The sequence below is a fragment of the Polyodon spathula genome, chromosome 10 (assembly GCF_017654505.1).
Source record: "Polyodon spathula isolate WHYD16114869_AA chromosome 10, ASM1765450v1, whole genome shotgun sequence".
NCBI classification, from domain to species: domain Eukaryota; kingdom Metazoa; phylum Chordata; class Actinopteri; order Acipenseriformes; family Polyodontidae; genus Polyodon; species Polyodon spathula.
Genome location: NC_054543.1, coordinates 19,778,889 through 19,799,429, shown reverse-complemented (window position 1 = coordinate 19,799,429; position 20,541 = coordinate 19,778,889). Strand labels below are relative to the sequence as shown.

Sequence of the window (20,541 nt, the reverse complement as noted above, 5' to 3'; positions counted from 1 at the left end):
CATTTGTTTGTCTAGGTGAATGATTTTGTAGAAATTAATTGCAGTGGCAGCAGCTACCCTCACAGGGAAGTTCAATATTACCTGAAAGTAAAACATGCAAACATGCATGCAGCCTAGAATTCAACCAGATGCAATGTATTTAAAATTGGCACATGGAACACCTACATTGTGAATGGCAATGTATGACAGGTAAAATGCAGAATCCTTTAATCTAGAAGCTTACATCTTAATACAATAATTAGATTTGTACAAGCACTACATATTGGTAAAATTGTCTGCGGAAATAAAGATTTGTCTTAGTCTATACTGTCATTACTTTGTAATTATAAAACACTCAATGCTATTTAGTAAACATCTTTGACGAACCTTTCAACAAGTAATCTTTCCTGAAGTCTTCATTGTGAAACGTTTGTGAAAGAGGTGTTCCATTACAGGCATGTTTAAGAGATAACCATAACTGCTGTTTTGCCTCATTAGTTTGCTTATGGCTCAATCCCGAAACTGAAAATTAGCCCAATTTACTGTTTTAAGGAATGATTTGTTCAGGCCTGTTTTTTCAAGCCCATTTTTATTAATTAAATCAAGTTTGCAGTTACCAAAACTGTTTAGGAAAAGGGTTATACAGTACATGTGTTGTTATTTTTAAAAACATTGCTTGACCAAATTTTAAATACTCAGTTGGCAGTTTAATATTTTTCTATTAAAAAAGTTACAGTAAATTACAACATGATTAAACTGATGCTGCATGAACCAAACTTGTCTATGCATTTAAAAAGATGTACTGTACCATATACATTTCAGGACAATCTATTTACTTACATGTTTAACATTCTATATGTATGTTATGTAAAATAAAATCAGTTTCTGAGGGGACATTAACCATGGTTTGCAATGTTCTTAACCATACCTATGTGCCCTTCACAATGCTTACCTATGCTGTATTACCCTTTGCTATGATTTTATTTCTAACACTTTTATAAAGGCAGTTTCAGCTACACACCCATAGAGGTTACTACTTTCAAAACCACCTCACAAATTCAACATTTAACGAAGACCCAGGTACCATGTAATCACGGTAAATGGTGAAAAAAAACAAAATGACAGAAAACACACAAAACTGGGATACTAAATAGGTAAACAATGAAATACTTTGAAAATCTAGGTCATATAAAGTACCATCACTATTATCTCATTCTGACAGTGATTGTTAGCCTCATGAGGGCTGTATTAAACTAGTAGAAAGTGACGTTGACACTACGTTTGGCTGTGTAAGCTCTGAGCCACAGCTGTGATGAGGGCAGCCCCTTTCCCATTCCCGTCTTCAGAAAGCATGAAAGTGACGTCACACTGGGGGGCCAAGTCTTTCACTGTCTCCTTCAGTACCTTCGAGAAACTAGGAAAAGACAGGAGTCATAAGCCAGCTGTCTACGGTCATTTCTACTGAGCAATATTACACATTGCCTCATCAACTAATAGTCCAGGTTTTTATCAAAAGGTTACTTAAAGCTACACGATTGCCATTGCCTTGCTGATTCAAGTGGCAGTCCACCAAATAAATATCCACTTTTAAATCAAAATAATTAATTTGCCTCATTTTACTAAATTCACCTTTACCTGCTGATGTTAAAGGTAAAATAAATAGGGGGCGTAAAATGTTATAATTCTTGCACCTGCATATTTGGTTTCCAATTCTTGTTTTGTTTCCGTCATTACATCGTTGACATGTTTTGTTTGAGCTCAGAATGATTCATATAAATATTTTCTCTACTAAAGATCATTAAACATGACTTTAGTTAGTTCCCCATTAATTGGTTTTGCATTTGGCTTTTTTGAGAACAGCCTAGAACAGTCTAAATTTGTTGCATGATGTAACCCTAACTCTAAACCTAACCCTCACCCTTTTCAGTTGTGTACTTAAAGATATTGTGCAAAAAGATTTACATGTTAAGTACATTGTAACTGTGCATAAAACATTGTAATTGTGTGTAAATACACATGAATTTACTATCTACAATGTAAATACACAGTAATTGGAGACACTTCATCTAAAGTGTTACTGAAAATTCATTTCATGTCTGTCACCTCTAAAGGTCTGAATCTAGCTACAGTTTTGTTGTCCTCGGTAGATATTAACCACCTGAAGAGCCACAGGAGGTTGTACATGAAAGGAAGGGCAGACATGCAGGCCTCATCGCATACTCACTGTGGGTGCAGCTTGTAGAGAGTCCCGTCCACCCCGACGGTGATGTCCAGCTGCTCCAGTCCTCGGTTCTCCCGGATCTTGTCGACGACGGCAGCCATGCCGGCCCCGCAGATCTGAGCGGCTCTCCGCGAGATCACGCCGCACACCTCCTTCACAATGATACTGTCGTCACACGTGCTGTCCAGACCCAGCTGCTGCAGGATGCCTCGCACCTGGAGCAGGGCCAGACGATCACTTGGTTGAAAATGGGAAACAATTAGTGGCAATTCTTGAAATAAACACAGGTCCATGTATATGTAGTATTCTGTTTATATAACAAGTGCAACGTAAAGAAAAGAAAGTATGTTAAAACTAAATTAAACAGCTAAATTAAGATAATTTTTCTTTTAGATTAAACACTGTTGGCCCGATCTTCGATCTTCGCGCAATCCCCTCGCTAAATTTGTGCCTCGCAAAAAAATAGTGCTTTGGCACAAAATGAGAGATATTCCAAAACGGCACAAAGCAGTTGCGAGACTTTGGAATATAGCAGTTTTTTGAGCAATTCGCAAATCTGTTTGTGCCTCACGAAACCGTCCACACATTAACTACCAATATAGCAACTACACACAACAGCCAAGCGAGAATGCAGAATGATGGAAAGTCATCATTAGTAATGCGACAAGCTGCTATCACTGGTGTTGACACAGTATGTACCGATATGACAGCAGACGAGACCACACAATATATCGTGCACACATACATATGGACCATTCAAATACACAACTGGCTCCATAGCTAGGCGCCGAGTGTTCAAATTAACGTACTGATAACGGTACTGTTATATTGAATATGGACAGTATTATATCACAACAAAATACTATATAGGTTTCTTTAAAGGCCAGTTGATCCGACACAGCTGTATGTTTTTGAAGTTAAATAATAAAAAAGCTTTGGATACTTTCTTTTTTTCTGAAGAATGATTTTTTTTATTTTTTTATATATAAGTCGTGCCGTGACAAAGTCTACTGTGGTAGCACACTTTCTTATTTGTAAATGTAACAAGGTCATTCACCTGCAAAGTAAACATCAATCAAGCATTTTTATATACACAATACACAGAAATGCGTTATGTTATTCATTCTACTCACCCATTTGAACATCATGATTAAGCCCAGTTTGTAAGGTTTTGAGTGTCGCTGGAATGGATTTTTTTCGTTATGCCATTCTTTTTGGTAAGTGTAGCAGGGCAGGAGCCCTGCACATAAAAAGTGGATTTTGTGTGTATATATTGTAAATAAGTGTGTAAATTGTTGTAATTAATTTAATGAAGTACCTGATGCTCCTGGGATAGGTTGCCTGCTGTGTTCGATTGCCAGCTATGGATAATCAGCAGATAGGGGTGTTCCAGCACGGCGGCGGGTATAAAGAGGTCCTGTTTGTTCACCTCTGGGCTGCTGCAAGGCCTGCCGTTTTCACGGCACCTTTGATTTATAGTTTGTTGTACTGTGGTTTATTTTGCATTTTTTGTACAGCTTGATGTACTAGTCTTCTGTGCGTTACCATCACTGGTAACGTCACATGACCACCTTTATTTTACTTTCGTTTTCTGTTTGTTTGTGAATAAAACCTGCACGCCTGTGATGGTGTTTCAACTTCAACCCGTCTTGATCTCCTGCCTGTCACTCAGCAGCGAATGCACACACCCAGAAGCAAGACCATGTTACACATGGTGGCAGCTAGGGATTCGCTGCGTTTAGCCGAGGCAAGGCGGGACATCAGGAGGAGATTGTGATTCCAGGAGGGAGGACCCCTGGGGAAAGAGCTGATGCCCCAAACCCCTGAAATTTTTTTGGGGGGACAAGGGCAAGCCCGCAGGTGACGCTCAGCAGTCACTGGAGGCGTTGCTGAGGGAGCCACAGAGGGGAGCCAACCGAGACGTGGGTGAAAAGCCACAGAGGGAGGAACTAAAGCCCTGAAAGCCAGAAGGGGAGGAGCTACTGTCCTCCAAGGCAAAAGTAGGAAGAGCTACTGTCCTCAAAGGCCAGAATAGGAGTGGCTGCCTGCCTGTCTGAAGAGCCAGAGGAGGCGCTACAGTCCAAGAAGGAGTAGCTGCTGTCCCGAGGGCCAAGGAAGGAGGAGCTACCGTCCTGACAGCCAGAGGAGGAGGAGCTGCTGTCCAACAGCCTGAGGAGAAGGTGCTGCTGTCCCCAACAGTGAGGAAAGAGAGAAGCGATGGGTTTATATGGTGGAGGAGTCAAGGAGACCAGATCAACCACAGCCCCGACCTCCACCCCTGTGGTCCATTCCGGCACCTAAGGGTCAGCTCCCTCGGCCCATGCTCCCAGACACCCCACCGTCGTGTCTGGACCTCTCATCACTGGGCCTGGGTCCCAGGTCGCGGCACCACCAGGCATGGTCGTTCACCCAGACTCCTGTTTCGCACCCCCTGGTGAACCAGACGTCACTACACTGTTGCAGGGGCTCTCGCTTCTGCCTGCAGCTGCAGCCACCCGGTGACCAGCCTGTGCTCTGGTCGACTTACCCACGCCTCCTGGGTCCTCTGTCACCGGTCCTCGGTCCCTTTTTAAGGGGGCACCAGAATGGAAAGAGCAGCCCATAAAAGACCCACCGTACCCTCCTGCCCAGCTGTAGCTCCCACCCACACAGAGGAGTCAGTCAGGGGGGGAGGTGGCAGGTGGTGGCCATCTGTGCTTTGCACAAGGGGGGAGGTATGTAGCAGGGCAGGAGCCCTGCACATGAAGAGTGGGTTTTGTGTGTATATATTGTAAATGAGTGTGTAAATTGTTGTAATGAATTTAATGAAGTACCTGATGCTCCTGGGATAGCCTGCCTGCTGTGTGTGATTGCCAGCTATGGATAATCAGCAGATGGGGGTGTTCCAGCACGGCGTCGGGTATAAAGAGGTCCTGTTTGTTCACCTTGGGGCTGCTGCAAGGCCTGCCGTTTTCAAGGCACCTTTGATTTATAGTTTGTTGTACTGTGGTTTATTTTGCACTTTTTGTACAGCTTGATGTACTAGTCTTCTGTGCGTTACCATCACTGGTAACGTCACATGACCACCTTTATTTTACTTTCGTTTTCTGTTTGTTTGTGAATAAAACCTGCACGCCTGTGATGGCGTTTCAACTTCAACCCGTCTTGATCTCCTGCCTGTCACTCAGCAGCGAATGCACACACCCAGAAGCAAGACCATGTTACACATGGTGGCAGCAAGGGATTCGCTGCGTTTCGCCGAGGCAAGGTGGGACATCAGGAGGAGATTGTGATTCCAGGAGGGAGGATCCCTGGGGAAAGAGCTGATGCCCCAAACCCCTGAAATTTTTTGGGGGGGACAAGGGCAAGCCCGCAGGTGATGCTCAGCAGCCACTGGAGGCGTTGCTGAGGGAGCCACAGAGGGGAGCCAACCGAGACGTGGGTGAAAAGCCACAGAGGGAGGAGCTAGAGCCCTGAAAGCCAGAAGGGGAGGAGCTACTGTCCTCCAAGGCAAAAGTAGGAGGAGCTACTGTCCTCAAAGGCCAGAATAGGAGTGGCTGCCTGCCTGTCTGAAGAGCCAGAGGAGGCGCTACAGTCCAAGAAGGAGTAGCTGCTGTCCCGAGGGCCAAGGAAGGAGGAGCTACCGTCCTGACAGCCAGAGAAGGAGGAGCTGCTGTCCAACAGCCTGAGGAGGAGGTGCTGCTGTCCAACAGCCTGAGGAGGAGGTGCTGCTGTCCCCGACAGTGAGGAAAGAGAGAAGCGATGGGTTTATATGGTGGAGGAGTCAAGGAGACCAGATCAACCACAGCCCCGACCTCCACCCCTGTGGTCCATTCCGGCACCTAAGGGTCAGCTCCCTCGGCCCGTGCTCCCAGACACCCCACCGTCGTGTCTGGACCTCTCATCACTGGGCCTGGGCCCAGGTTGCGGCACCACCAGGCATGGTCGTTCACCCAGACTCCTGTTTCGCACCCCCTGGTGAACCAGACGTCACTACACTGTCGCAGGGGCTCTCGCCTCTGCCTGCAGCTGCAGCCACCCGGTGACCAGCCTGTGCTCTGGTCGCCCTACCCACGCCTCCTGGGTCCCCTGTCACCAGTCCTCAGTCCCTTTTTAAGGGGGCACCAGAATGGAAAGAGCAGCCCATAAAAGACCCACCGTACCCTCCTGCCCAGCTGTAACTTCCACAGTCAGTCAGGGGGGGAGGTGGCAGGTGGTGGCCATCTGTGCTTTGCACAAGGGGGGAGGTATGTAGCAGGGCAGGAGCCCTGCACATGAAGAGTGGGTTTTGTGTGTATATATTGTAAATAAGTGTGTAAATTGTTGTAATGAATTTAATGAAGTACCTGATGCTCCTGGGATAGCCTGCCTGCTGTGTGTGATTGCCAGCTGTGGATAATCAACAGATAGGGGTGTTCCAGCACGGCGTCGGGTATAAAGAGGTCCTGTTTGTTCACCTTGGGGCTGCTGCAAGGCCTGCCGTTTTCAAGGCACCTTTGATTTATAGTTTGTTGTACTGTGGTTTATTTTGCACTTTTTGTACAGCTTGATGTACTACTCCTCTGTGCATTACCATCGCTGGTAACGTCACATGACCACCTTTATTTTACTTTCGTTTTCTGTTTGTTTGTGAATAAAACCTGCGCGCCTGTGCCGGCATTTCAACAACACCACGTCTGTCTCTCTGTATGCTTGAACAGTGGCTACCCACACGCGTGACATGAGTAAGACCCTGTCACAGTAAGAATAATAATTCATTCTAAATACGCCCCTAAAATGTCAATTGTAGCCTACTATGATTTCTCAATAAATGAACAGTCTCTGTACAATTAGCAACATCGACGTTCAGCAGACTGGACAGCTGCATAAAAACGGCCAGAAATTACAGAACAGAACTGTTTGTCCCACCTCAGCTAACTTATGATTGGACTGCTGCAGAGAAAATACAGGTCTTTGATTGGTTGATCGTATCACCGGTCTGACTTTAGGAAAACATTATCATGCCTTTCACAGCAAGAGTCAGTGTTTGGCTCTCCAAACTGCAGCTGCCCACCCCTCACCGGTAATGCACAGCAACCTATGGAATAGCCAAATAAAGCAATGGGTCACAAGATGGGTGTGTGACGTATTTATACAATTAATTTACAGATGTGTGGCAACTCACAGCAAAGATAACAGGTAGGACCCCCCTCCCCTCTCATCCTTCTCTCAATCTACATTTCCATACTTTGATGGTACACGTTGGATGCCGATATGCCTGTGGAGCAGTGAAGAACACATATAACTCTATATGTAAAAACTCTACCGCTGTCCATCATATCAATACAGTGATAAAACACATAACTGATCTGCCCATTTGGTGTGTGCGGATTGCAGGGGAGGGGTTCTGTACTATTGTACGTTTGTACTATTGTACCCAACTCCAGAGTGGACTGTTACTCCGACACTATTTGAGCCAGGGTGCGCAGTTATTGGATCTAGCGCATTGCAATTATCGCGCAGATATTGGTATATTCAGACAAATTAGGGCTTTCGCCCAATTCAAATTTGATTGCGCTATGTGCACATTAAATGTCCACCTATAATAGATTTGTATCTCATGTTTCTATTTACCAATGCATTACCATATGTTAATAGGACCGTATTAAAGGAACAGAAGGAAGGCAGTGTCCTAGACAGAGGTGAGTGCATGTTTCCACACTCGTCTGTTGGACATGGGAATACGCTATAAACATCACTATGATATGCACATGTTATATATGTTACGGAAACAAAAAAAAGAGACTTATTGCTTGTATGTTTTTGCAGCAAATTGACTATGGTGATGCAGTACACAGGTTTGCATCACCATCAACTTTAGGTAAACTGGACTCGCTGTATCGTGCAGCATTGAGGTACAATACAAATACAAGATTTAATACTCATCATTGTATATTATATGATTTGGTAGGCTGGACTTCTTTGGCTTTACGCAGGTTGAAGCACTGGTATATTCTGGTATATAAGGCTATTCAATGTAAATTATATGAATATACTTATTTAAATGAATACCTTATAGCTTCCCGTAGTAATCGTGGGCTCAGATATCATTCTTTTTTGCATTTTAAAATCCCAAATGTGTGTACTGAGGCTGTTAAAGGATCCTTTGCTTATTATGCCCCATGGTCCTGGAATGAGTTCCAGTCCAAACTAAAGCTGCAGACCCAGATATCTTTATTGCAATTTAAGAGTAAACTGCATGATTTCGTGACTGAGTGTTGTAATTGTTTTAAATAGTTGACTACTTTTGTGTATTTTGATTATTGTTTTAAATGTGATTTGCCTGTGTCTTAATTTTACTTTACTGTGTACTTGTTCTTGTTGTCCGATTGACTTGCTGCTACCTGCTTGGCTAGGTCTCACTCGTGAAAGAGGTTTTAATCTCAATGTGATTACAAGGATAATAAAATAAATTATATAGCCAATGCTACAAATTAGTAGGCTGTAGCATGCATCGGGTAGGGGTCAGGACTGTTAAGTGACAAAACACAACAATATTGATACATTCGTAGGGTTGTGGCTCTATTGTATAGCGGAACGGTGGTGTAGCCGCTGTGCTGGAGGTACCGAGTTCAATCTCTGCCTATGCAATACATTTTCATTTTTTTTTTTTTTTTTTTTTTTTTTTTTTTTATATGTTTTATATATATACACACACACACACACACACACACACACACACACACATATCCTGGTATTGACTGTTGATCTACTAAAAAACTTAGGAAGACAAAAACCCTGTGCGGTGCACAAACCTTTTGAATATCTGGCCTTGTGTCTCGCACATGCATTCTGTGGTTGTATTTGAATGAATGCAAGATAGATTCCATACCGAAAAAAATAAAATAAAACTAAAATCAGGAGCGAAAACAAAACAAAATGTTAACGCTCAAACTCTCTACCCTTGTTTAAATATAGAGGGTGTTCCATAGCATCTGCATAGGTGTTACAATTGGTTGTCTCTTTAGTTCTTTCAGGTGTCAAAAGCTTTAACCAAAGAGAAACAAACTCAGATCACTTTGATTTGTGGTCCAGATTGTCAACTGAGTGTGGCTGCCTGATTTAATAGAGAACATCCTAATCAGCATTATATATGAGATGTCCTATAATGTCTCATTTATGGAACACTTACTGTATATATAAAATGAGAAAGATTGAATTCTTACAGTAATTTTCCTGTGGTGTGATCTACATGGGTAGTAGGTTACATGCCTTCTTGTAACTCATTTCCATGAAGACTTTGATCAAGTCCAGTAATCCAAACAATAACAATAAGGCAGATTGTGAGAAGCTAGCCTGGAATGCCACACACCACAAATTTACCTCTCAATCTGGGACAGGAACTTGGTTTTGAATATTCCCGTGGTCCGGAGTCTCTCTGAGATCTGCCCTCTGAACAGCAGCCCACGTTTGGTGAGGTCAATGAGGATTTGACGGACTATCTCCCCCAAGTACATGCCACTGGTCATCTTCTCGTACCTGGTTACACAGAAGAGAGGGGATCTAATAGCTGAATGTCAGGATCGAGGCACTTTCACTTGAAGGGTATTGAAATTTCTCAGGGAGCATGACTGCACTGTGCCTAACTAATTATTGATTTCATAATCAAACATTTTTAAAAAAATAATTGCATGTACTATTCAGTTTATATAAGGGGATGACGAAAAATAGAATGTCCTGCAATGCGCAAGCTCATACTGTTTGCATAAATAGGGTGTCCCTCGTGACTGTCAACCTTTGAATCTGTAACGGGAGTGTATCACACAACACTGTCTGTTATAGTCTTCCCCCTTTAACACCGGCAATCAGCTGCAGCAGCCTCTGCCTTCTTACAGTTTGACTTGACACAACAAGGACACTAAACCATCAAGAGAGGCATCAACTAACAGCACAAAGGGTCTGTCAAAATCAGGGTGGGCCAAGATGACAAAATCCAGCTTCTCCAGTCTTCTGGGGTTAATCGTTTGTACAGTATGTTACATTTTTTGTTCTTGGGTCCAGAAAGTAATGGATACATTGTTTTAGCCTTGAGAGCAAATCCATCAATAAATTGGCTTTAATAACTAAATAGCCCAAACACAAACCAGATTTTTTTTTCAGTCTTGCTGTCTTCAGACAGTCCTGATGTTGCAGACAGTGTGTCCTTCTACCCCACTGATGACCTGTTCGATGAAGAAAGTGCCTCTTTTTGGGCACTTTGTGACCTATTATGTGCTGTAGAGAGCCTGTTTCAAAACTACACCTTCTTACTGCATAGCCAGATGGAATGTAAAATCCTAGCTCAGGTTTACAGCAGCTATATTAATTTAGGAGTGTAGTAAACAAATCGCTTGAATTTAAAAAAAAAAAAAAAATTATTGAACCTGCATAACCAACTCCCTAACTAGAATGACTGAACTGTCCTGCCCATGGGATATTGCGCCCTCTAGTGACACATCTTTTGTTAGCACCTATTGTTACACAAGGACTCCCATTCAAATAACAATCCCTACTTATAGTCAATTCTAAAACTGGATGATAGTATAAAATATCTTAATCCCTCAGATAATTTCCCACAAGTATGCCGAATTTCATAAAGATCTGTCCTCACTATATCGTTTGCCTCAGTAACAAAGAGAACAAAATTCTAAGCACTTTTTTATCCACATGTACCATTTTGTTTAATGTAACTTTGCTATAGTGACTACTGTGACTCCCAATCAATATACATTATGCTAGCTAGGTATTAATATGTTACATATCATTAAAGTGAATGACAGAAAAACAAGTTCTTCTTTACCTTTGTTTACCTTGGTTTAGGGACCCTTCATCAACTTCTCTGTCAAACTTGGTTCTAATGAATTCAATGCAGTCATTGTCCCCGAATCCCCCCCACTCGGTGTTCACACACATTCTCCCTTCCTCTCCCTCCACTGTCTCTATGTTCCGCATCTCCTCCATGTAGCACACGTTACTCCCAGTCCCTGCAGCAGGGAAACACATGGATCACCTTGTTAAAACTTCACACAACCCTGGGGAAAAACTTAATTTAGAGAAGCATCAATAAGCAAAAGCAGAGTTATTAAAGTGCACTAGTTAATAAACAGTTAAGAGACACACAATAGGGAATTGTAACCAGACACAGTACTAGTATTATTCTAAAACCTAATAACCTGTTTTACATGTTTTAAATATTTTTTGCAGAAGGAAACTTCCAGTATATGTCTTAATAAACATTTTCAACATGCATATGGAATAAGAGCATTGTAATAGCAGTTTAATTGGTATATTAAAAAAAAAAAAAAAAGATTGTGTTGTTGGCCAAACTGTGTGTGTGTGGGGAGGGCAGTAGAACCTTTAAGACCTCTGAAGCTATACTGCAATCTGCAACATGACGCAAGTCATCTGTATTTATCAAGTTTTTGTGTAATTGCTGTTTGTAAATTAATTCACCAACTTCCCATGCTTCCCTAGTGACTTTATTTTATGCAGATTTAAAACCACCAATTATGTTTCTCGTATTGGACACTCGTTAGGTGACTTCCATCATCACCACAAATTGGTGATCGATTTGTACCGGCCCACAATCCTAACTGGGACTGACAGAGTCCCCATTGAAATCATGGAAATGTATGATTCTGATTTGAAATCACTATCAAGGCTGTCTCAGTGGCAAATAGAAGTGTGGCATAAGACCAACGAACCCATTTCCCTAAGGCCCTTCAGAGATGAAAGGCAGGAAAGGCTAGCTGTTAACGTTCTACTTATTAATTCCACTGATGTCGCAATTCTGTTGCCCCCTTTCATTACTAAATACTGTACACTAAAAAATACAGTGGTGGTATATAGTGGCTTTAAGGGTAATAAAGTATTTCATATGTACTCTTTTTTTATCTTAGTAGAATTAGCAAAAATAATTCTAACAATTCTAACAGCTTAGAACTTAATGTTAGGCTAAGAAAAAAAAAAAAAAAAAAAAGTACAGGCCCTAATATTAAAATTGCCAGGGCCAGATTAACGCAAACTAGGTACCTGCCTAGGGTCCAAAGTCATGAGGGGGGGGCCCAAAACAATTTTTTTTTTTAAGCAGATATGGAATTGCGCGCAAACTGGAAGAACTTCACTTACTGACATTTCGCCAAGGCCACATATCAGTGTATTCACATGAAATTAAACTGGCTGACCCAGAACTTACTGTTTTGCTCACTTTTGCGCAAAACAAGTAAATTCCAGGTCAGTCAGTTTGAGTTTGCAGCATGGGCAGCAATTATAAATACAAGAAACAAGAAGAAGAAGAATGCAAGCGGCAAAGGGGGGGCATTAGAAACATTTTTACAAATCAGTGCTGGAAGCCTCGAACCGCTGAAAACCCTGAACTGCTGAAAACCCCGACCCTGCAGAAAGAGCATTCTCTTTAGTGAAGCATGTGAACAAACCCCTCCGATCAACAGTAAATTAAGGACAGCTCACTGCTGTTGCTGTACTGGAGATGGAGAAAGAAGTAAGGCACGTTAAACTGCATTTGAAGGTTGCCACTGTCCATTAAGGCCAGTCAGTAAAAAAAAAAAAAAGTCACATTTTAACACTAAAACGTAAGTAAATACAAAATGTCTGTAATTTTGAATCAAAATAAATATGGTATATTTTGTATTGTATATAATAAATAAATAAATAAATAAACAAAAAGCATTGTAGGATGACGTTTAAATAATACTGTAATTCTAGCAAGAAGAAGAAGAAGAAGAAGAAGAAGAAGAAGAAGAAGAAGAAGAAGAAGAAGAAGAAGAAGAAGAAGAACCACCTTCTGGCAGCACTGACTGGGGAGTAGCATATACAAGTTGTATGTGAGATGCATGCGTTACCTATTAAATGTTACCTCAAGCTCAATGAACAACTACAACGTGAATTTGCATCATTTTTGTTTAAAAAAATCTATATTTTACTGGCGTTCCGGTATTTAAGATGTAGGACTACTGGTGAGTATATATTTATATTAAACATTTTCCTTCATATAAAGCTAAAGATTTTATTTTTATTTTTTTTTTCAAAAAAGACAGTGTTAATCACGGGTATGTCAAACTGTATAACTGAGCAAGTGTAGTAATAAAATATGTCTTCAAAAAAATAGTCTGCCGAGGCTATCGTTAGATTAGACTGTAGAAAGCGTTAAATAACTCCTAGTTATCGACAGTGTTTTGCTGTCGTTCACTCTTATAAATAGCAGGTTGACGCCCAGGACCAATAAAAACTTTATGTTAATGAGGTCATCGTTAACCTTTCTCTCAGTTCGTTATAAACATGCCCTCATAGACGACGCATCTGAATTATCTCTTATGTAAAGCAACTGCCGGTAAATAGATGGCTATGGAAGAAATCCGATCATGTGCTCCTGTTTTCTCATTTCGACAGGCGTTAACCCTTTAAGAATAGACCCCAGAGTGTCTTACCCACGATCAGTCCGATTTCACAGTTGGGGTCCTCATAAGCGCAGGTCATCATCGTTCCGACTGTGTCGTTCACCACGGCAACAATATCTAGATCAAAATCCTGAGGGGAGACATGGCTCAGTTACTCAGGCACAATGAGGAGAAACATGATCGTAATGCCAAATGAATGAGCACTTACATTTCTCCTTTTCATGGCTTCCCTAAGCATGTCAACTACATCCTGCCCCTCGCAGTTTGTGGCTTTGAAACCTTTGGTCCAGCTAACGAGAGAGCCCTAAAGCAAGATAAAAAAAAAATCAACAGCTTGTATTTGTGTTAATGTTAACGAGAACTGCATTTTTTTGCAATTACAGTATTCTTATTTCAATTACTAAAATGCTCTTCAGTTCTTGTTGCCTCCAAGGACGCATGTAATTTATACAGTGCCCACCAGAGAATGGGAGCATTGCTTGATTCCCGCTCCGCTCCCCCTCTCCAGACAAAATAGGCACCCTCCACTCCGCTCACATGGCATTAACCTTGTTACGGATTGCAGATGAAAAGATGTAATGTACATTCACAAAGGAATACTATTTAATCTCCCTTATTATAATCGCATAGCTTGACCTAAGTAAAAAAAAAAAAAAATCCCTATGATCAGCAAAGAAAAAAAGCCTACATAAACGCTTTCTCATTGTTATTGAAAATGAAAATAAAGTAGAACATAGGAAATATCATCTTACAATTAACAGGTTTTTAACAGGTTCCTACGATATAGTGTACGGTGTCACCTATTTAAAATTTTGCATTTGATTCTGTGACACGATGACTCATTTGGTGGCACAAACAGGACTGGTGAATGAATGCGCTGTTGCAGGGTTTAATAATAATAAATAAAAAGGTTGTACAAAACAATGAACAAACAAAATGGCACGTTGACCAAAATAAATAGACAAACAAAAAGTGGACGAACCTCAAACAAGTATCATGCGGCAAACAAGTATCGAGTAGCAATTGCTTTATTTCTATTATTATCTCTCTCTCTCTCTACTGCGAACACTCTGAGTGAGTGATTCGTGCCTATGTATATACAGTATATTAATTGCTAATTAATCATTCACTTGAACCCTGGCATGTGAACTAATTAAACACATTTTATATATACTAATTTGTGGACACGGGTGTATGACATAACATAGACGTGCACTGCACGTGAACATTGTACAATCCCTGTGCCTAAATACACACTATACACACACATATATATATATATATATATATATATATATATATATATATATATATATATATATATATATATATTATAAATCACTTGTGATACATAGCCCACATTATACCCCGTGCACCAATACATGCACACCAACAATAACACAAAATAACACAAAAAATACGCACCGGGGCGGGACACCCCACCACAGATATGTATCAAATTAGCTTTATACTGAGCTTGTTTCTATCTGAATATCTCATAGGGAGCATAAAGCATCCCACAAACACATGAGTGATTCTCAATGGGAATAACAGACCACCCTGTAGGAATGAACTATCCATAAAAGTGCAGAAAATATAAACCATGTTCACAGTGCTGTGTTGGGGCATAAGAACAATACAAGCTATGTGTGACAGAGCGCGAATGAATCCGAATCAACAATCTCCTTCTTGACCTGTGAGGGCACAGTACAACAGGAACTGCATGCCCCGTACTGAATGGTTGGGCAGTTCATTCCAGGGGCAGTCGGAAGCCGGCCATTCATGAACGGTACCAGGAGTCCTTGCCCTAGTACGGTTAGTGAAGTTTCAGTCATGAATTGGAGGAGACGTGATTGAACTAGCTATCGGAGGGGGCGGGGCAGAGGGTACTTTAGGGGGACGTGACGCTGTGATCAGTTCTTTTTGTTGTGGTTGATGGGAGAAAATGAGGACTGTTCGGAACCTGAGTTAAGTGTTTGTTTTGTTTGCAAATGTGTGTGTTTTGTCTTTCCCAGACTGATTAAGCATAGATCTGGGAGCTGCAGCCTTGGGCCAGTGATTCACCCAGACTTCACCTCACCTGCACTTAACCAGCATCACTGTTCCAGCACCGCACCTACACTAACAGCACTGTCCGGAGACGTGTCTGTGTCTGTGTTGTGTCTGTGTTTGTGTATTTATTATTTCGGGACTGCAACCCCTCGTTTTGGCGCTGGTGATACCCATTGTTGGGTACAGCCAGCTTTATTATTTAAAACCAGTCAAGGAAAATTCAGGAAATTAAAAGAACTTGAACTGTGAACTCTGTGTCTGTCCTTGTCTGGAGCACCTGCATCACCCTTTCACTACTCACTGCAACCCACACGTTCACACTATGCAATACCCACAGACATATGGATACACTGATGACGTTTCTCACATTTTTATCAGGGAGAATGTATTTTTCCGTCCATAATGAATTATAAAGTGCAATGCCAATCACATTGAATATAAAAGAAAAAATAAGCACTTTTTTTTTTTTTTAAAAGCAATTCTTAACTCTGCAAAACCTAAATGTGCCTAATTTTGGTTTGAAACTGGAAAATTAATGTTTATGCTCAGGTATGATAAAATACTGTAAAGTGAGTGCATCTGTATTGATCACCTTTTTAAAAAAAAACTTTTGTGCAAATTCCAAGGCCAAACATGTATTTAAGAAAAATAAAACCGTGTTCCATTCTTCTCAGTGCTGTGAAAGAGTGGGCCAGAAATATCTGCTCCACGTTCTGCTCCATGCTCCACTCTCAGAAGACTGGGGGTCCCCACTCAGACCCCTAACTTACTAAATACCCGGGTATACCTGAATAGATAATCGTCTCTTTAAAAATATTCAAGAGATTTTAATGAGCAGTTTTTCCCTCAAGTGCAGTAGTATTCCAAATATGATTCACTTACTATCATGCAGATTAGCTGGGTTTGACATTTTCTCTTCATTTTACCGTGGGCTCCCAAGGACAACACTACATGGAATGTCGTACCAAAATGATTGAAGGCATTGATAGGAAAAATGGTTAATAAATCCCCACCCTAGTCTTGCTGTAAATCATTTGTTGTTTCCACAATAATGAGAAAGCCCTCCCACAACTTTAGCAGCATCTGAAATATTAATGATTTACTAACAATGCATTAGTCACCACTACAGAAACACACCATTGATGAGTAGAATGAGACACACATACCTTATCAATTCCAGCCTGCCTGCACGGGAAGGAGAAGATGAATCCGAGGGGCAGGCGGGTGTTCTTCATACCCATGTAATCCAGGAAGTCAGAGATGCAGTGAACGATGTGATCGAAAAGCTGGTGAAGACAAAGGCATTGTGGGTCTAGTTTAGAACTGTACATCCGTCACTTTAGTTTACTTATACTAAAAGCTAGCCGTTCACTAAACTTTTAAATAAAACACATCCATAACTATTAAGCACTTTACAGTGCTGAATTAAAAAATGCTCAAATAAATAAATACATATATTCTTTATGAATGCATTAAGTTTATTTTGAAAACATGGCAAACCATGTTAAACTGGTAACTGCATTGGAAAATTGCAAAAGTACTGTGCAAATTTACTGTGGTAAACATGTTATAACGGAAAGCTTATACTAAAGGCTGGAATAACTATTTCATCAACAATGGTCTTTTACAAATTGCTAGACACACATAAATTAGAAACAAGCCACCACCACCTTCATCATTTTGTTTCTGCTAGATTATTCTGAAGAACATCGATTCCAATCATCTCAATTGGATGAGTGAATTTTAAGATGCTGCTAAACATGTAACATATGGGAAGTGGAGCGCTGTGAATACAGTCGGAGACAGGACTCACCTCTTCACCAGTTCCCTGCATGATTTCCAAAGGGATGGCGAAAATCTTGTCGTACATTCGGATGGATTTGCGCAGACCACTGTAGATTTTGACCAGAAGTACTCGGAAATTGGTACCCCCCAGGTCCAAAGCAAGAAACTTTCCTCTTTCTACAATAAATAATGCAAGTTTTGTTAGTGATACAGATATATAACCCAAAATATTCAAATGAACATTGTCATAAACTCTCACAAAGTGAGAGTTTTTGCCTTTTATTACATTTTAAAATCAATTTTTATCAGTCGGAATGTATTTTGTTTCTCTATTGACTTCTGTTATATATGTCTTGTGTCCCAGACAACTTTAAACAAAAAACTACCTGAGTTAAAAGACCACCTCACAATTAAGGCCACTTTGTAGTTTCTTACTGATGGCAAAATAAACCACCGTCAATATTAAGACCACTATCAGCAGTCCTAATACATATCAAGCCAATAAATCCTATGAAAACATAGATGTACGATGATGTAACTCATTTAAACATTTGATTTAGATTATAAAAACCATACATATTACAAACTAAAACAGTAAATTAATAATTTGAATGGAAGAAAACTAACATTTTAACATCTTACTGTAATTTTTCAGACATATATTTTGACTATGTGCCTTTAGTAGTAAGGCCAACCCCTTTTTAAGTCCACATTTTGTTGTTCCCTTGTCTGACTTGTGTAAAAGTATACAGTTCTAGAAGCTGGTACCCTAGCGATGGCTCATTGTATTGCAATTGAGAAATTGATGATTTTGTAAAAAATTATAAAGAAATTCTGGGGTCCGAAGCAGCGTTTCAACTGCGACCCCTCTGTCTCTATGTGTTCTACAAGCGAATCCTAAAGTATTCTTTTACAGTGCTGTATAATACAGTAGATACTATAGGAGCTCTACCTGTCCCATCTGGTGGCCCGCAGACGTACGATGGCAACATCTTGACGCTTGCGCTGTGATGCGTGTCCTTCTTCAGCCCACGCTCCAGTTCAACTCTCATCTTGTCCTTCACATCCTGCAGGTGCTGGGGGGACAGTCTGAATGGAGCAAGGGTCTCATCGATCTGCTTGCGCTGAGACACCAGCCGATACGCCACCGCCGTTACCATGGCAGCACCCTTCCCACTTCCACTCTCTGAGAGCAGGAACCGCACGTGGCAGTCCGGTACCAGACACTTCACCACCTTGTGTAAACGCTTAGCATACCTAAACACAAGCAGGAAAAACAGATTCAGTATAGTGGGCTATAGCTAATCTGAACCGTGGTAATACAAGCAGATCCAAACTATGTTATTATAATGCATATAACATAACGGAGGCTCAGAGTCAGTCTGCATCTGATGATTAAAGGCACACATAACAAAATATAATCTGTCAAGTCTAATTCATGGTTCGACTGAACATTTTATTTTTGGCTTAAATAACACTGAACCTACTGTGGATGAGTTCTGTAGACTGTTCCATCCATACCGACAGTAGTCCTGAGGCACTTGAGTTTTTTATTCTCTCGCAGACGATTAAGAATTGCGGCTAAAGCTGCAGCACACAGATTGGCTGAGCGGAATGAGACGACAGTGCAGACATGCTGGACGGCAATGCAGTCATCCTCTGAAGGGCTGAGTCCCAGATCAGTTAGGATTGCCTTAGCGTTACTCAGACCCTCCTTATATCTGAAAGAGCAGAGAATTGGATACCAGCTAGACTGAAAAAAAACAGCTTTCAGACTTGGATCTCTTATGTTTCAAATTTGACTCATGATAGAGTCAGTTTTGGAACATAAAATCTACAAACAAGAGGAGACCATTTGGTCTATCAATGCTCATCAAGTTCCTAGTAGCAGATTGATCTCAGAACTCAAGTTGGGCCTTAACGGATTCAGCATCAACAGCATGTAACCCATTCCATATCGTCACCACCCTCTGTGTAACAAAGTATCTACTGTCCTCTGTCTTCTGTCCTAAGTCCACTTCATTTCTAACTGTGTCCCCTGGTCCTGTTTTATGCAATGCATTCTTAGTATTGGTTGGGATTAGCATTGGCTGGGTTTACAGACAGGTGAAAATTGACTCTACAGTCGTGACTGTGTGACGTTGTCACGCAAATACATCGTGAAACAGCAAAAGAACGTCCTTTAGTCAGCGTGACTTTAAGGGCAAGGTCAATCGCTTTCTCACGATAGAAATAGCTGTAAAAACCCATGTAAACCAGAGCAGGAATCGTGCTTGTGTCTCACAAGATTTCAGCAGTCAAGATCCCATTTAACTGGTGGAATCTCATGTTATTCCTTAGCAAAGCTGTACCAGACCCCCCCCACACACACACACACACACACACACACACACACACACGAAAGAACGCAAAAACACTGCAAATGTAAACCGTAAGTCGTATAGCCTATTAATGTTTGTATAAATGCATGTTGTTAAGCACAACTAACTGAAGTTTAACCCCATATTATTATTATTATTATTATTATTATTATTATTATTATTATTATTATTATTATTATTATTATTATTTATTAGTAGTATTAGTATTATTAGTATTAGTAGTCGTAGTAGTCATAGTTGTAGTCATATTTTGTTTCTATAATTCATTTAACATGTTCCAGGAACAACAGAGCTCCACCTCTTCTTCCACTGCACAGAACTGGAATGAATTGTTAGCATCAATTAGCATATTGTGCAACAAGTAATATAGGATATAGTTAACAAAAAACATAAATGTACCGTATCACTTTAAATAAATACTTTATACTTAAATTGAATTTTTATAATATTACAAGACATCCACGTTTCATTGTAATGTGTGCGTGGGTGTGTGTTACGTGGATTCTGCGCCTGGCGCTTCTACTGCAGACCAGCAGTGACTGGCTTCTCGGGACAGTGACTGTACTTTTATGTGTGTGTGTGTGTGTGCGTGTGTTGGAAAGGCAACGAGACATAAACAAGTAATGTGTAATAATTCAAAATGTGTGCAACAATAAGTTAAGTATTTTCTCTTGTTAATTATTTTAAATCTTCATGGCAACACACGATG

The 20,541-nt window shown here is 40.8% G+C and overlaps 1 protein-coding gene across 2 annotated transcripts in view; it reads right to left on the bottom strand.

Annotated features, from left to right (window-relative positions):
* Positions 1-281: 281 nt before the first annotated feature.
* Positions 282-20,541, bottom strand: part of LOC121321908 (hexokinase HKDC1-like) — a 39,558-nt gene continuing 19,298 nt past the window's right edge. The window contains exons 9-18 of one of the 2 annotated variants that reach the window (XM_041261291.1): positions 18,939-19,172; positions 18,404-18,708; positions 17,480-17,628; positions 16,833-16,952; positions 13,823-13,918; positions 13,645-13,744; positions 10,998-11,181; positions 9,542-9,697; positions 2,204-2,437; positions 282-1,393 (exon numbers count right to left, since the gene is read on the bottom strand). In XM_041261291.1, the coding sequence (XP_041117225.1) occupies positions 1,255-1,393; positions 2,204-2,437; positions 9,542-9,697; positions 10,998-11,181; positions 13,645-13,744; positions 13,823-13,918; positions 16,833-16,952; positions 17,480-17,628; positions 18,404-18,708; positions 18,939-19,172 (1,717 nt within the window). In that variant the 3' untranslated portion in view covers positions 282-1,254. Of the gene's footprint in view, positions 1,394-2,203; positions 2,438-9,541; positions 9,698-10,997; positions 11,182-13,644; positions 13,745-13,822; positions 13,919-16,832; positions 16,953-17,479; positions 17,629-18,403; positions 18,709-18,938; positions 19,173-20,541 lie in introns of those variants that run through there. The other variant, XM_041261292.1, reaches the window with a different exon arrangement.